This window comes from Acanthisitta chloris, unplaced genomic scaffold (genome assembly GCF_000695815.1).
Source record: "Acanthisitta chloris isolate BGI_N310 unplaced genomic scaffold, ASM69581v1 scaffold15530, whole genome shotgun sequence".
Taxonomy (NCBI): Eukaryota; Metazoa; Chordata; class Aves; order Passeriformes; family Acanthisittidae; genus Acanthisitta; species Acanthisitta chloris.
The window spans coordinates 1-14,762 of record NW_008650033.1 but is presented as its reverse complement, the minus strand read 5'-3'; the positions used below and the strand labels follow the sequence as shown (position 1 = coordinate 14,762).

At 54.2% G+C, this 14,762-nt stretch overlaps 2 protein-coding genes across 2 annotated transcripts; one reads left to right on the top strand and one right to left on the bottom strand.

The window, feature by feature from the left end:
- The first annotated feature begins 3,390 nt into the window (after positions 1-3,390).
- CAV3 (caveolin 3) lies at positions 3,391-6,724 on the top strand. The gene is made up of 2 exons (XM_009083403.1): positions 3,391-3,526; positions 6,322-6,724. The coding sequence occupies exons 1-2, from the start codon at positions 3,413-3,415 to the stop codon at positions 6,661-6,663; spliced, it is 456 nt and encodes a 151-aa protein (XP_009081651.1). The 5' UTR covers positions 3,391-3,412; the 3' UTR covers positions 6,664-6,724.
- Positions 6,725-10,071: 3,347 nt separating this feature from the next.
- On the bottom strand, positions 10,072-14,732 carry LOC103810509 (oxytocin receptor-like). The gene is given in 3 exon segments (XM_009083415.1): positions 10,072-10,313; positions 13,816-14,654; positions 14,656-14,732. Coding segments are annotated over 3 exon segments (1,158 nt in total).
- Between the last annotated feature and the right edge of the window lie 30 nt (positions 14,733-14,762).

Sequence of the window (14,762 nt, the reverse complement as noted above, 5' to 3'; positions counted from 1 at the left end):
GCTCTGTGACCCCACACCTGCCCCTCCTGGCTCATGGTTGCAGAGGGGACAGCACCCACCTGCCCCAGAACTTGTCCTCAGCCCAGCAGAGCACGCACAGCATCCCACTGGGAGGAGGCTCCAGCTCCTCTACCAGCACTCACAACAGCCCAGGATGCAGAGATGTGTTGGTTGTGTATCACAGGGGCTTGAATCTGATATTCATAGACTGTCTCTCTTTTAAAGGGCAAATCTCTTTGAACAGAAACAAACTAAGACATGCTGAATGATAAATGGACATTCTTCTGTACTTCCTCACTGAAATTTAATTTTAATTGATATCAAACATGACAGAGCTTCTACTCCAACTTCTATTTGCCTCTGCAGTGGTACTGCCATCACATCCCTGCCCTCTGCACCATCTGTGTCCTCAGTCCTTGAGCACTACCCTAACCCCATGAGCCCTCACACCCTTTGCAGAAGGCAGAACAAATCCCAGAGCAAACCTTTCACCCAAGGCCTCCAACTGAAACAGCTCCAGCAAGACTGGATTCCTCTTTGATGGTGACAGAGAGGAGGTCCAGGCAGGAACAGGGCAAGGTGCTGGTTGGGATAAAGGGGAGTCCTGCAATCCCTGTGAGAGAGGTGGGAGAACAGGAACAGAGAGGGACAATGAGGCAGATGCAGAAGATCCATCTCATTCCCTTGCAAGCACTCACCTTCCACTAGCCCAGGTTACTCCAAGCCCCATCCAACCTGGCCTTGAACACTGACAGGGATAGGGCAGCCACAGTTTCTCTGGGCAACCTGTGCCAGTGCTTTACCAATTTCAGTGAAAAAAAAGTTTCCTCAACACCTGTTTTGAGGAAGGCCTGTCCAGTGAAGCACATGGAGGGATTGAGCAAGACTGAGCAGCAGTGAGGAGGCATCTCCTGCTCTCCCCCATCAAGCCCTGCTCCTGCCTCTGCTGTGTGTGACTCCACTTCTACAGTGTCCCATTCACAGCCTGAAAGTACTCGGAAATAGGTTTATTTATAGCACCTAGAGAGTAACAGAATCTTCTCCTCCCTCTCCTTGCTACCCGAGACACTTACTACCTGCACGTTCCCACTGTGTGGCTGCACATTCTCCTCCTCCCACGCCTGGGACACCAGAGCCTCCTGCCCGGGGGGGACAGCACGGCCCAGCCCTGCCCCAGCTAAAGACAGCAAGTGACTCATGCCAGCAGAAATCCCAGGGGGAGGAGGGGCAGGGGGAGCACCCACTGCCCCCAGCTCCACACTGCTGCTCCCCTGCATGGCCCTGGGGCAACTGGCTGAGCCCCTGATGCCAGGGAGGGCAGGTGAGCCAACACCCCTGCCCAGGCAAAGCCTTCCAGGTGGGATGGGTTGGGGTAAATCAGCAGAGCAAATACCTCATGTCACACTCCCTGCCTAGCAGGGACAGCCCTGAGGAGCAGCTGTGCCTCCTAAATTTGGCTCTGATTCCCAGCCAAGCTAGCTTTGCTCTGTCCACACCAGTGGGGCCACATGCACCCACCTCCTCCGCTCGCTCCAGAGCCTGTTCCTCAGCTCTCAGATGGCAAAAATAGCTGATTTTGCAAAAAAAAAAGAACCCTTCACAGCCTGTTCTGAAGTGCTGAGCCATGGAGCAGCCTGGCTACAGAGCTCTGACAGAGAATCCAGCTCTGACAGCAAAGGTCTGGTCTTGGAGCTGCTGCCCAAAGCCTTGGAGCATGGAGAGGTATTCCTTCCAACACCAGCTTGAGCTGGGATTGGGCTCTTCCAGCTATTGTGGAGGAGCAGAGGTAGACTCAGGGTTGAGGAACTGGTGCTGCTGAAGCATTTTCCAGTGTCTTTTTCCCCAGGAGAGGTGCACTGATGGGCACTGCTCTCCAGAAACAACCTGCCCTGATTTAAACCCACAGCCCCATGCTCACAGCCCTTTCCAGAGTGTGTCTCCTCTCCACAGGTGTACCCTGTGCTTTTGTAAGATCCTGTGGGGTCACATCATTACTTTCACATGTCAGTTCTGCCCTTTCTCTCCACACAGGAGTCACCAGGATGGTCCCTGAAAAGCTGCATCACCTCAGAGTCATCCACAGATGTGTCATACCCCAGGGTATAACCACTAGAGCTGAAATTCCAAGAAAAAACTGTTTCCAGACCAAGGCACCAACCTGACTCCAGAAAAAATACTGACAAAGAAGAGTTAGAGGAGCCTGGCAGCCTTGGACCTGCTGTCACAGCCAGACCCTGACCATCACAAGCTCTCAGGAAACACAAACATGCCCAAGATCTGCAATGCCTCAGCCCAAAGGAAGAACCCAATGCCATTTTTGCACTGCATTCTATCAGCTCCAAGGGCTGATCCAGCCCCACTGCAGTGCTGAAAGCTCCAGGCACGAAGCCACGTAGGACTGATAAGGACTGTGCTGCTCAGGCACTGATGTTTTTGCAAGGCAACAGTCTTTTGCCTTAAAATACCTTCCCATAACACCAGCCAAGCACTTGTGCTCTGAAGTGACTGCTTCCACACTCAGCAGTTGTGCAGGCACCTCCAGGCTCCTTAAGGAGTCATCCCTCCCTCCCTCCCTGCCCATCCTTAAGGAGACACATCCCTCCCTCTCTGCCTGTCCTTAAAGACCCAAAATCCCTCCCTATTTTGTCAAGTGTTTTTTTCACAAAATCATTGCCTTCAAACAAATCTTCATGGAAGCCAAGAGAGCATAGGAGATGCTGAGGATTAGTAAAACACAGCCCAAACTGAGTAAATCTTCATTCCTATGCTAATTGTCACTGTGGACAGGTCCCTGGAGCAGATATCCCAACCACTATGGATCTGGGGGTTGGTCTGGATTTCCTCGAGTTTCTCTGGATGAAAAAGCTGGAATTGAAGGAATCCAAGCTGAGACCATGAGCCTTTTCCTGAGCTCCAGAGAGACCCCAAGGCTCGCTGACCATTCCAGGACAATGTGGCCTCTCTAGGTGACTTTTATAGACACAATTCCTGTCTCCATTGATCCACTTCATTTACAGATTTGTAAACAACAATTTCCCTCATAAGCAACAATTTCTTTCAAGCTTTTCAGGACTTTTGCCCCAATTTGGGCATCATTTCTCCCACAGGAGGTGAAAATCCCACAGCACAGCTGAGTTGGGGGGCTGCACACCCACCCCCTGTGCCACCAGCCACCCACACACATGCCATGCCCACGAGGGCACAGCACAGGGCTGGCCCACAAAGCCCCTTTAAGGGACAGTTCGGGGCAGCACATTAATTTTAGCCTGGAACAGTGCCAGGGGCCTGGGCAGCTGCTGCTGCTGCTGCAGGGGGGGCAGTGCCTCCCACCCTTCCCCGCCAGGTCCTCCCCCAGCACAGCCCCAGATCCCTGTCCTGGGGCCTCCCCAGCCCAGTCAGCACTGGGACAGCCATGGCAGAGGAGCGGAGTGAGCTGGAGGAGAGGATCATCATCAAGGACCAGCACACCAAGGAGATCGACCTGGTGAACAGAGACCCCAAGCACATCAACGAGGACGTGGTGAAGGTAGGACTGGCCCCACACTGTGCTGTGGAAGCATTGCTGGAATCAGCATTTGGGTTCAGGGGTTGGTCTGTTTGGCTCAACCTCCTCCAGGGCTGTTAGTCCCTGTCCACGTGCCCCAAGAGGTGCCATCTCCAGGGTGGTGGGGAGGTACCAGCCCTGCTGCCCAGACACCCAGACACTGGCTGGGAGGCATGCATGGCCCCAATTAATGCCATAATTCCCCTTTCTTGATTGCACTCTTCAGCTTCATGGGCTATAGCCTGACAACTTAGAGAGGCTCCTTCCTTTGTACCAGCGAGTGAGGAGCCAAAAACAAAACAGACATTAAATATCATGGATTTAAAGGGAACCTTGGAAAAAGGCTGTTGGTATTCAAGACCTGACAAGCTCAGTAGCAGAGTGTTTGATGCATGTTGTCCTGCTTGTGGAAGGTTGTTGCCCCCCAGGGCAGCAGCAGCCCCCAAGTCACCTCCCACTGTTTCTGACCAAGGGGAACTCGTATTAGAACTCTTCATCTTCCTCTAAGCTCTATTAGAGCTGCAAACAGAACTTAGCACATTTAGCCAAAGATGGTTGCAGCCTAGAGGAGAAGAGGAGAAGGTGGAAGGGTTTGGTTAAAACTGTGTTGAGGGTGGATGTCTCAGCAGAAGAGACAGAGCTGCTCACACAGGCTTTGTAACAGGCTATGACCTTGACCACACAGGTGAAACACAAACCTGAATTTGGGCATTAAAGCATCATTATAGCTAAAATCATGATGTGGTCCCAATAAAAGCCCCCCCAGATGGGCTGTGACAGGGACAGCCATCCATGGACACCCTTCTGGCTGTGCCCATGAGAGCTGACTGACACCTCGGTATCTCAAACACATTCCCAGCAGTGTGTTCCACATCTGTGCCACTCTGGGCCTCAGCCTTGGCCTGGGAAGGTGCCAGGTGGGGGGAACACCACCCTGCCATTGGAGCAGGGACCAGAACAGCCCTGAGCTTTCCTCCCCCCAGGCCAGGCAGTGCTTTGGGATACACACCTATTCCCCACAGCTTGGGAATGTCATCAGCTCCTACTGCAGGGCAATGCCAGCACCTTCCAGGCCCTGCCTAACCCTTCACACCAGCTCCATTCCCCTGCCTCATCCCTCTCAGTCATCCCCAAAAACTGTGAGAGGATTTTCAAGCTCACTCACTCTCGTGGCCACACTGCTGCAATGTTCCTTCAGCATTGGAAGCTTTCAGAGCTCAGGCTCCTCAGCATTCCTCCCTTAAAATAGCCTGGCTGATAGGGCTGGGGAGGGAGGGCAGAGCCAGTGCTGGGGCAGGAGCACAGCTCATCCCACTGCTGCTCCAGAGTGTCCCAAAAGACAGGAGAGTCTCCTCACTCTCCCACAGGCAGAGGCACACTCCAACCACCCAAGGCATCACAGCATGGAATGCTCTCCTAGCACAGCAGGCAGAGGGGCAGCCAGTGGGAAGCAGAGTGCTCCAGAGAATACAGGGCTCACCTGGCCATGGATAAACACCCTCAGCATCACAGTGCAACAGCCACAATTGGGGACCAGCTTACAGTAGTGGCAGTGGCCACAGTGGCTTTGCCAAGCAGCACAAGCCTCTTCCAAGCACAGCAACAGAGCAATCCATGGCTATACTTGGTAACCATAAAAGGTTTTTCCAATCTAACCAATTCCATGATTCTATAATTGAGCAGTACCTGTGTGTTGATCCCTGAGAACCTCCAGGAAGTGCCCAGGAGCCAGCTCTGATCTCTGCCAACTCTTCCAGACTCACTCTCAGCACACTTCTGCTTCTATACCCCACTGCTCCCTGCATTAATTGATCTCTGATGAGCTCGTTAGGGAAATGGGCAACAGCTTGGGCTCACCCCCAGCCCACCTGGGCTTTCTGGGGGCTGCTGATTCCTCATCCACAACAATGCTTCTCCCAGCTCCTCCTGCTCCAGGAAATTAAAGATGATGCAGAGTGCTTTTGTGATCAAGAAGCTTCCAAAACCAGATGCATATTGCAATCTAACATGAATGTACAAACAGACACGTCAGCTGCCAGAGGGAGGCTGGGCTGGTTTTGAAGACTAATAGCTTGGCTTGTGTATTCCATAGCAGTGAGTTACACCCCAAGGGGATCTGTGTGCAGAGTTCAGAGGGTTTGGGAGGTGTTTGTCATTCAGAGACACCCCCAATGCCTGCACTAACAGGGCAGGGCTGAGCCCCAGCTCCCCATCCCCAGGAGGAACACAGACAGGCAGCACTGAGCATCCCTGTGGGTGTCAATAAACACCCCTAGATCAGAAGGCTGCTGGGTTTTAATTAGCACAGCACCTTCCTGCCGAGCAGGCAGCATGTCCCTGAATGCTAAAAGAGGGCAGGAATGGGCTCTGGCCACCCCTAAAGCCAACACTCCCATGCACAGCTCCTGTTCCCAGCACTCCTGCCTGGCCCTGGCACCTGGGAGCATCATCCCCAGCTTAGGGGGTGGGACAGGGACTGTGACCCACCAGGGCTGGGGTCTCATGCTGTGGGCCAAGCCCATGCACACACTGCTCACAGGCTGAGGACAGGCAGTGGCAGGAGCCCTGAACCATCTCCCACTTGGATCTCAGCAGGAGCAGGGACTCTCCAGCTGCACTGGGGCTTGTCCTTGCTCAGGGGATGCAGGATCCCAGCACAGCCCTCACTCTCCCCAGCCCTTTCCATTTGGGATCTCCTCTCACCTTGCAGCAGACCCTTGTCCTTGCACTGAAGGCCTTGTTGTCCCCTCCCTTACCTCCCTCTGCTCTGCTCCCAGGTGGATTTTGAGGATGTGATAGCTGAGCCTGTGGGAACATATAGCTTCGACGGCGTGTGGAAAACCAGCTACACCACCTTCACTGTCAGCAAGTACTGGTGCTACCGCCTGCTCTCTGCCATCCTGGGCGTCCCCCTGGCTGTCATCTGGGGCTTCCTCTTTGCCCTCATCTCCTTCTGCCACATCTGGGCAGTGGTCCCCTGCATCAAGAGCTACCTGATCGAGATCCAGTGCGTCAGCAGGATCTACTCCCTGTGCATCCACACCTTCTGCGACCCACTCTTCGAGGCTCTCTCCAAGATCTGCAGCAACGTCCGAGTTGCTCTTCGGAAGGAGACTTAGGTCCCACGAGCTGCTCCAACAGCCCCTGCACAACCCCTTCTGTGCAGACCTCCTGCCCTCAGGCACAGGGACACCTGTGCCCAGGGAAGGACCTGCACATGGACACATGTCTGGGGACCTACACACAGACCTCCATGCCCAAGGACCTGCACAAACAGACACCTGTGACAAGGGAACTGTGCATCAGAGCAGGGCCCCATGGCAGAGCTGGTGCTCAGGGATGCTCCCTGTGAATGGAGGCAGGTTGGGCTGCCCTGTACTCCATCCCAAAGCTGGCAGCCTTAGGAGAAGAGAAGCCCAGGGAGAGCCCTCTGCCCTCCAGGACCCACAGCATTGCTCCCACTCCTGCAGGAGGAACAGCAGCACCTTCTGGACCACAGCCCTGGGCCACAGCCTGCAGGTGCAGGGTGAGCAGTGAGGGTACAGAGCTGCTTCTGGCCATCAATCACACCCTGCCTGCTCCTGCATCCCTCCAGGCTGGGATGGCACTGACAGAGACACTTGTGTAGGAGTTATTATTTGCTGCAAACAACTGCTGGTGTGGGAAGCTTCTGCATTGAACTGCACAAGGGTTTTAGGGATAAAATAGCAACCCAAACTTTTCTCTCGCCTGTGTTTGTATTTCAGCCAAGCTGTGAGAGCCAGAGCAATCCGTGCATGACATGTTGTGTCTGCCCTGGGAGGCTGAGCTGAGCCTGGGCTGCTGCCAGCTGCAAACCCGTTTGTGGCACTTGGGTGCTCAATTATGCACTTAATTATGGAGCAGAGTTAAGTGCCGTGGGCAGGACCCAGGGCAGGACAGCAGAGGTGGAACACAGCCCTACACATTGCCCCTGCACACCAGCACTGCTGGGAGGGCAGTGGCTTTTGGGAACCTCGCTTGAGGGACAAGCTGGGCTCTCAGCAAAGCTTTGGCTCGTTTCTCAGGGAGAATCTTTACTACACACTTGCTCAGTCGATGCTGGGTAAGCTCCAGCCACGGGAATGTGTGTGTCCCACATGGTCAGGGCTGTCCCTCTGCTCCACGCCCTGGGATGGAGTCACAAAGGCTGCAGGGGGACAGGAATACACCAACCCCTTAGACTCTCCCTGGCAGGAAGGGACTCACATCCAGCCAAGTCCCTCCCTCAGCATCCCGTGGGGGAGCAGAAGGAGCCTCCACCAGGACACAGCACTCTGACTCCAGAGAAACAGGGATGAGGGGCAAAAAAGTCTAATTCAGAGCTATTTCCTCCCCTGTACTGTTCATTAATTTGTCAGTCCCTCTTCCACAGAGCTGCACTTTCACTTTGAGGCCCTTGAACACTTTTGGCTCCAGCCTTAAGTGCTTTGCTGAACCAGGGCCCAGGAGGTCTCGCTGTTCGAGGCTGTTCTCAATTGTATCCGTGTGCTCCTTCCCCTTGGCTTCCAGCAAAGACCTGGAGCCAAAGGCTCCTCTAGCACCAAGCCAAGGCCAAGAAAGAGCCAGGTGTTCTCTTGGAGTCCTTCCAAGGGCTTGGGATTGTGCACTGCCATTACTGCATGGCACCCATGCCCTGGCAACACCCAGGGCTGAGGTGGATGCAGTGATACAGAACATGAAAAGATATTTAGGTATTTGTAGGGGGGAAAAAAAGTCTCCAAAAACACTTCACCATGAGCATTTTTTAAAGCTTTTTGAGAGAATAAAATTAATTTAAAGCAATTGTTTTATGGAGTTATATTCTTTTGACATTTTCTCGTGGTTCTAGTTGTTGACAGCCTGAACCCAGAAAGCCCCAAAATCCTTCGATATCCTTCCCCTGCAGCACACCTGGAGCTGCTCTCCCTGTTCCCACTCTGGCACAGGAGCTCAGCCAGAGGCTGTGGCACTGCTCAGCTGGAGAGAGCAGCATCCCCAGGGATGGGGCACTGCCCTGCCTGATCCCAAACCACCATAGGGAATTGCACCCACGGTTGGAGGGCAATTCTCTGCCTCTCCCAAAGCTCCCTCCTCACTCCATAGATCAGTCCCAGCAACATCTATTGCCTCATTCCCTTTCCTCCCCGGGAGGGTGTGCCCAGCCCCTGGATCACAATAAACGAGACTCCTCCTTCCTTGTTTTCTGCAGGAGTTAGTGATTCTCAAGGACAAAGAAGTGAAGATGGGAGGAAAATGGTGCATGGTGTCCTAAGGATTGAAACCAGCCAGCAAAAGTGCTGAGAGCTCACTTGGAGCTCCCATGAAAAAATCAAAGGGATGCCAGAAGAGGAAAAGTGCAAATATACCTGCTGGTGATGGTGAAAGCATAAAGGACATTTTTAAATGCATTTTTCGTGTTCGTTCCCAACAGGAAAGGCTAAATTACATCACCCTTTGAGAGCTGCACGTCCCCCAGCCACGTCCCCATCCAGTGCCTGTGTCACAGACAGCTCCACACTGTGGAATGACACATGTGGATCCCAGTGCTCAGGCAGAGTTCCCCTGGCAGAGCTGAGCACACCTGGGGGTTGTGTCACATCCGTCCCCTTCCCTCCCTCAGCCCTCTGCTCCCACTTTCCATCAGACACAGTCAGAAAACTTTATTTACAGTATTTGCTAACAGTAAAAATCCATGCTGTGAGCATGCCCTGTGCGTTACAGAGAGAGAATGGCACTGGGGGAGACTCCATGGGATTTGTGGGGATCCCAGAGCAAAGCCTGACCCTGGGGACTTAATGGGAGAGTCCCTGCCACAGCCTGGGGAGCTCAGCTCAAATCCCACATACCTTCCTACAGAGAAGCTGCTGAGCACACTCAGCCAAGGGGTTATTGCCCAGATCCCTGGCCCCAGTCGTGCCTGCTCTGGGCTGTGCCGACCGTATGGACAGACTCTTTTGGGTAGGGACACCAGTGACAGTGCTGTGCCTGCTGCTCCCCCTGGCCCTGAGCAGGGTAGCAGGACTGGGACGTTGCAGGATGCAGGGATGGGGCTGCCTCTGCCCCACAGGCTGCAAGCAAAGCAAGAGCACCTGAGCTGAGAGCACAGTGCCAGGCACTGGCATCCTGCAGGATCCCTGATGTAGATGGAGGTGGGACAGTGCCCATCACCCTGTGCCACCCATGTCCCTGTGCCACCCATCACCCTGTACTGCAGCCCCTTCTGTCCAACAGGGATGCAGCACACCTGCTCTGGGATCGTTTGGGGCAAAACTTGTCCCTCCCCCTGGCATCCAAAAGCCACTGACATCGGGGTTTGGTGCTCAGGAGTGGGTTCCTGGTATCCAATCCCAGGCAGCACTGAAATTTGGACACAGAATTCCTCCCCCACTCCCACCTCAGTTAAATAACTCCTGCTGTACATGCTTACAGACATATATACACCTATTTATACAGCCCCTCTCTGTGTCCGAACCCCAGCTTTGGAGGGAAGCGCTGCAGGCAGCACGAGCTCCTGGCTGGCACTGGCCTCACGTGGTGGATGGCTGCGAGATGCTCCTCTGGCTTGTGCTCTTGCAGCTGAGGACGAAGGAGGAGGAGTTGCTCTTCTTGCTCAGGTCACACGCCGGCCGTGATTTCAGGTAGCGCGTGGAGCAGCAGAGGAAGCGCCGCATCAGGTCGTGGAAGAGGTGCCCAGTGTAGAGCATGTAGATCCAGGGGTTGCAGCAGCTGTTGAGACTGGCCAGGAGCATGGCAATGATGAAGGGGGAGGCTGCAAGGCAGAGCACAGCAGAGTCAGGGCATGGCACACACCACAGTGGGCTCTGCTGGCACCACAACACCCCTCCCAGCCAAGGATGTGCCATCCTGCCTGCAGGAACACCACCTCGGGAAAGGGGAGCTGGCAAAGCCAAAGAGGGGACGTTTAAACATCGTAGGGTTAGATTTTTCCAAAAAAAAAAAAAGCTGCATTTCCTTACCTGACTCCAGCGCTGCTGCCAGACCAGCGTTACCCTGGAATGCCTGACCAGGAGGCAATGCTGCCCTCAGCAGAACCTGCACATTTTGCCTTTCTGGTGCCCAAAGCCGAGGAAAGTGAGCACAGCCCTTGGAGTTGCCATGGCAAAGAGCAGGACTGGGAGCAGGCAGAGCCAGTGGCTCATTTTTCCCCACCAGCAGCCGATTTGGGGCAGAGCAGCAGCTCTGCTCAGGCTGTGGGGCAGTCACACCCCCAGCCCCAGGGTGTCTCCTGCTCCTGGGCTGTCCCTGGCTGACAGGACAGTGCCCTGGCCAAGCCTTTATGCCTGGTGCTCTCCCAACATATTTCTTTTTCCCAGATGAATTTTTCACACTCAACGCTCTGCCAGGGGAGATGACAGCCATTCCCACCTCAGGAATGGAGCCTGGGAGCCTGGCAGTGGCTCCTGGCCACAAAGGTGATGTGGAGGAGAGGACAGTGCCAGTGCAGTGCCAGGACATCAAGTCTCTGACTGCTGCTCCCTGTCCCCAGAGCACAAAGTACCGACTGTCCCACCTGAGAGGTTGGATCAGCACCTTCTGGTGACAAGGGACAGTGGGACTGGCACCCACCATGGCCCAGGGGCAAGGTGGGACCACAGGGATGGAACCTTTATCCTGCTCCCTTGTTCCAGCCCATCTCCTCAGCTCCTTTGCTCCCAAGGCATGTGCCAGCACTGAGGATGCACACGGTGGTTTGGCTGCTCCTGGTCCCTCCCTGGCTCTGAAAAAAAATCCACTGGCAGTTCTTAATCCGGTGAAGAAGTGTGAAAATGAACACTAGCTTCCAAATTCACCTTTAGCCAAAGATGCATAATTCCTGCTCTAGTGATGTCTGCTCCAACCACTTTTAATTTCAAGCATATGCTAAGATAATTCCATGGGGAATGGTTACAAATCCCAGGTGCAGGACCTGCAATAGATCACAGCATTTCTATCCAGTTAAAAACATCCAGCCAGGGCTGACTCAGCTCTTCCCTCTCTGCAGGAGGCAAATTGGATTTCATGGAGCTTATTGTAGGGCAAATCCAGAGGGTGGATTACTCCCCTCTCTGGCTGGACCGCCAGAGATCCCTGAGGGGTGTTATGACCAGCAAGCTCTGCCCCTCAGGGATATTCCCAGTATCCCCCACTCCATGCTGGGGATACCTGGAGGGGTGGGCAGAGGTGAAAGTTGTGCCCAAACAGAGCTGTAGGGCAGAGAGGTCTGACCCTACTGCCCCTCTTGTGCCTCTGGGCTGCCAGGGAGGACAAGGAGGGAGAAGGAGGAAGGCCTGGGACCTCCTGGCACTTGCTATCCACGATAACCCACCCCAGGCTTTCCCTCACTGTGCCACGAAAACGACTGGCAAGTGTCCTGGCAGAGCTCCCACCCTGTGCCGCAGCCACAGACTGCCCAGAGACACAAACGTGATGGAGAGGGGAGTGAGGTGGACCAGCTCAGCAGGGCTGGAGCTTCCCTCGGTGCCTTAAAGCAAAGAAGGAAGGGAAAGGGGAAGGGAAAGGGGAAAATGGAAAAGGGAAAAGGGAAAAGGAAAAGGGAAAAGGGAAAAGGGGAACGGGAAAAGGAAAAAGGGAAAAGGAAAAGGGGAAAAGGGAAAAGGGAAAAGGGAAAGGGAAAGGGAAAGGGAAAGGGAAAGGAAAAGGAAAAGGAAAAGGAAAAGGAAAAGGAAAAGGAAAAGGAAAAGGAAAAGGAAAAGGAAAAGGAAAAGGAAAAGGAAAAGGAAAAGGAAAAGGAAAAGGAAAAGGAAAAGGAAAAGGAAAAGGAAAAGGAAAAGGAAAAGGAAAAGGAAAAGGAAAAGGAAAAGGAAAAGGAAAAGGAAAAGGAAAAGGAAAAGGAAAAGGAAAAGGAAAAGGAAAAGGAAAAGGAAAAGGAAAAGGAAAAGGAAAAGGAAAAGGAAAAGGAAAAGGAAAAGGAAAAGGAAAAGGAAAAGGAGAGCTCATTGCACAGGGTGAGCAAGGGAAACCTTCCTGGTGCAGCAGGCAGGATGGGATGGGCAAACATCCCACCCATTCCCACTCTGTTGCAGGGTGAGCAAAGCAGCAGAGGTTTGGATGGTTCTGAGGTTTGGGTGCTGGGGAGGTTTGGGTACTGGGAAGGTTTGGGTCCTGGGGAGACAGATGCAGCCCTCGAGACTGCAAGATTAAAACACAGCACAAGGGAGAGCCAGCATCTCACCCCAGGGCCCATCGAGGAACTAGAAGTTTTGACCAGGCTAAATCAGGTGGAAAACCAATGGCTGCTGCCTGGAGCAGCCAGGGAGGTTTGAAAAGCCACACTCCACTTCTCCTGCAATAAAAGGAGCAGAGGGAACAAGAGAGGCAAAGCAAACCTGCCTAGCTCCAGCTCTCCATCAGCTCATGGGAACCGATGTGCGGGGGCTGTGGGAGACATTGGGTTTTCCACAGAGCATTGGTCAGTCTGTCCAAGGAGTTCTCATCCCTGGATGCACTTTTCTGCCCTTTCTCCCACCTCACAGAGTTGTGCAGAGTTGTTGGCTCAGCTCTCCCAGGTGGTTCTCCCTGCAGGAGCAGAGGGACCATCGAGCAGCTCCGCTGGGGGACAGCACAGACCTGCACAGCTCCAAACACGTCAGACCAGGGAGGGTGATGTGTTTTATTCTATCTGCAACCTCAGTGATGACAGGAGCAGCCAGCTCAAGTATAAACAATAGCAAATCCATGACACCACATCTTTTAGGAAAAAGCTTTGCTCATAAATCAGGAGCTTTCTGTGGGAACTGTGCTCCAGCTACAGATATAATAACAGCAGGATGGTCTCAGGGAGCAGGAGGAGAGGGAGAAGAGGGCAAAAGAGTAGAAAGCAAAGAAGTCAGTGAGGAGAAAATGATACAGCAAGGGAAAGAAGTCAGGAATCAACACTGCACAGCTTTCTCCTGAGCTCCTATGCACCTCCTAGCATGTCCCAGCACCCAGGGTGGGCAGTGGATCTCCAGAGACCCCAGAGTTCTGTGAGGGCTGACAGCACACACCTGGGGACAGCCACCACCACCCACACAGTCTGACCCCTGAGCCACAGCAGCCCCCAGTTTGCCAGGGCTGTGCTCTCTCCTGATGCAGGGAAGCTCCAGCACAGCCCCTGGTGCCTCTGAGGGGTTTATCCACACTCAGGACTTTCTCCTGTCTCCCTCCCACCCCCAGCCCCAGCTCAGAGCAGCGTTTTGGCCACGGGTGTCCCCAGGCTGCTGAGCAGAGCTGTGCACACACAGCAGGGTGAGGGAGGGGAGAGGCTGTACCTTCCTGCGGAGCGTTGGTGTCCCACACAGACCACATCTGCACGAAGAAGAAGGGAGTCCAGCACACTATGAAGGCCAGCACTATGATAAAGGTCATTTTGACCGTCCGGATCTTGGCCTTGGAGATGAGCCTGGTGCTGCTGACCCTGGCGAACGCCATCCCGCTGCGGGAGCCCGAGCCCAGCCCCACGTTGGGCCCGTGAGCTGTCTTCAGCTTCACGTTCTGCCAGATTTTGAAGCTGATTAAGCCGTAGCAGATGCTCAGCATCAACACAGGGATGATGTAGACCATGAGGGTGATCCAGGTGACATAGGCTTTGGGTCCCCAGGGCTGGATGAAATCCGCCCAGCAGTCATAAACCCCGTTCCCCACATCCCTCAGAGAAAATATGTGGATCTGAGGGATGCTGACCAGCAGGCACAGCAGCCAGGTGAGGAGGACAGAGACCCGGTCGGCTCTCCTGTGCAGGGACCTCAGCGGCTGACAGATGGCCAAGCAGCGGTCCAGGGACATCAGCAGGAGCATGTAGGTGGAAGCAAACATCCCTACCACCTGCAGGTACTTGATCAAGCGGCAGAGGAAATCTGGCCCATAGAACCTGAAGGTGATGTCCCAGATGAGCTGGGGCAGCACCTGGAAGATGGCAACGACCAGGTCAGCGATGCTCAGGTGCTTCATGAAGAAGTACATGCGGGAGTGCTTGTGGCGGGTGGTGTGGATGGCCAGCAGCACACACAGGTTCCCGGTCAGGGCGAGGAACAGGATGAGGCACAGCACTGTCACCTCCACCTTGGCCATGTCCTCGTTCCTCTTCAGGGGGTCGGCGGTGCTGTTTTTTTTCCAGCCGGAGCCTGCCGTTCCCCAGGGAGCTGTTGGTGGTCCAGCTGCTGCTCCCCGCCAGGTACAGCTTCTCCATGGCCAGCGCCGACCCGCATCGAGCCTGGGG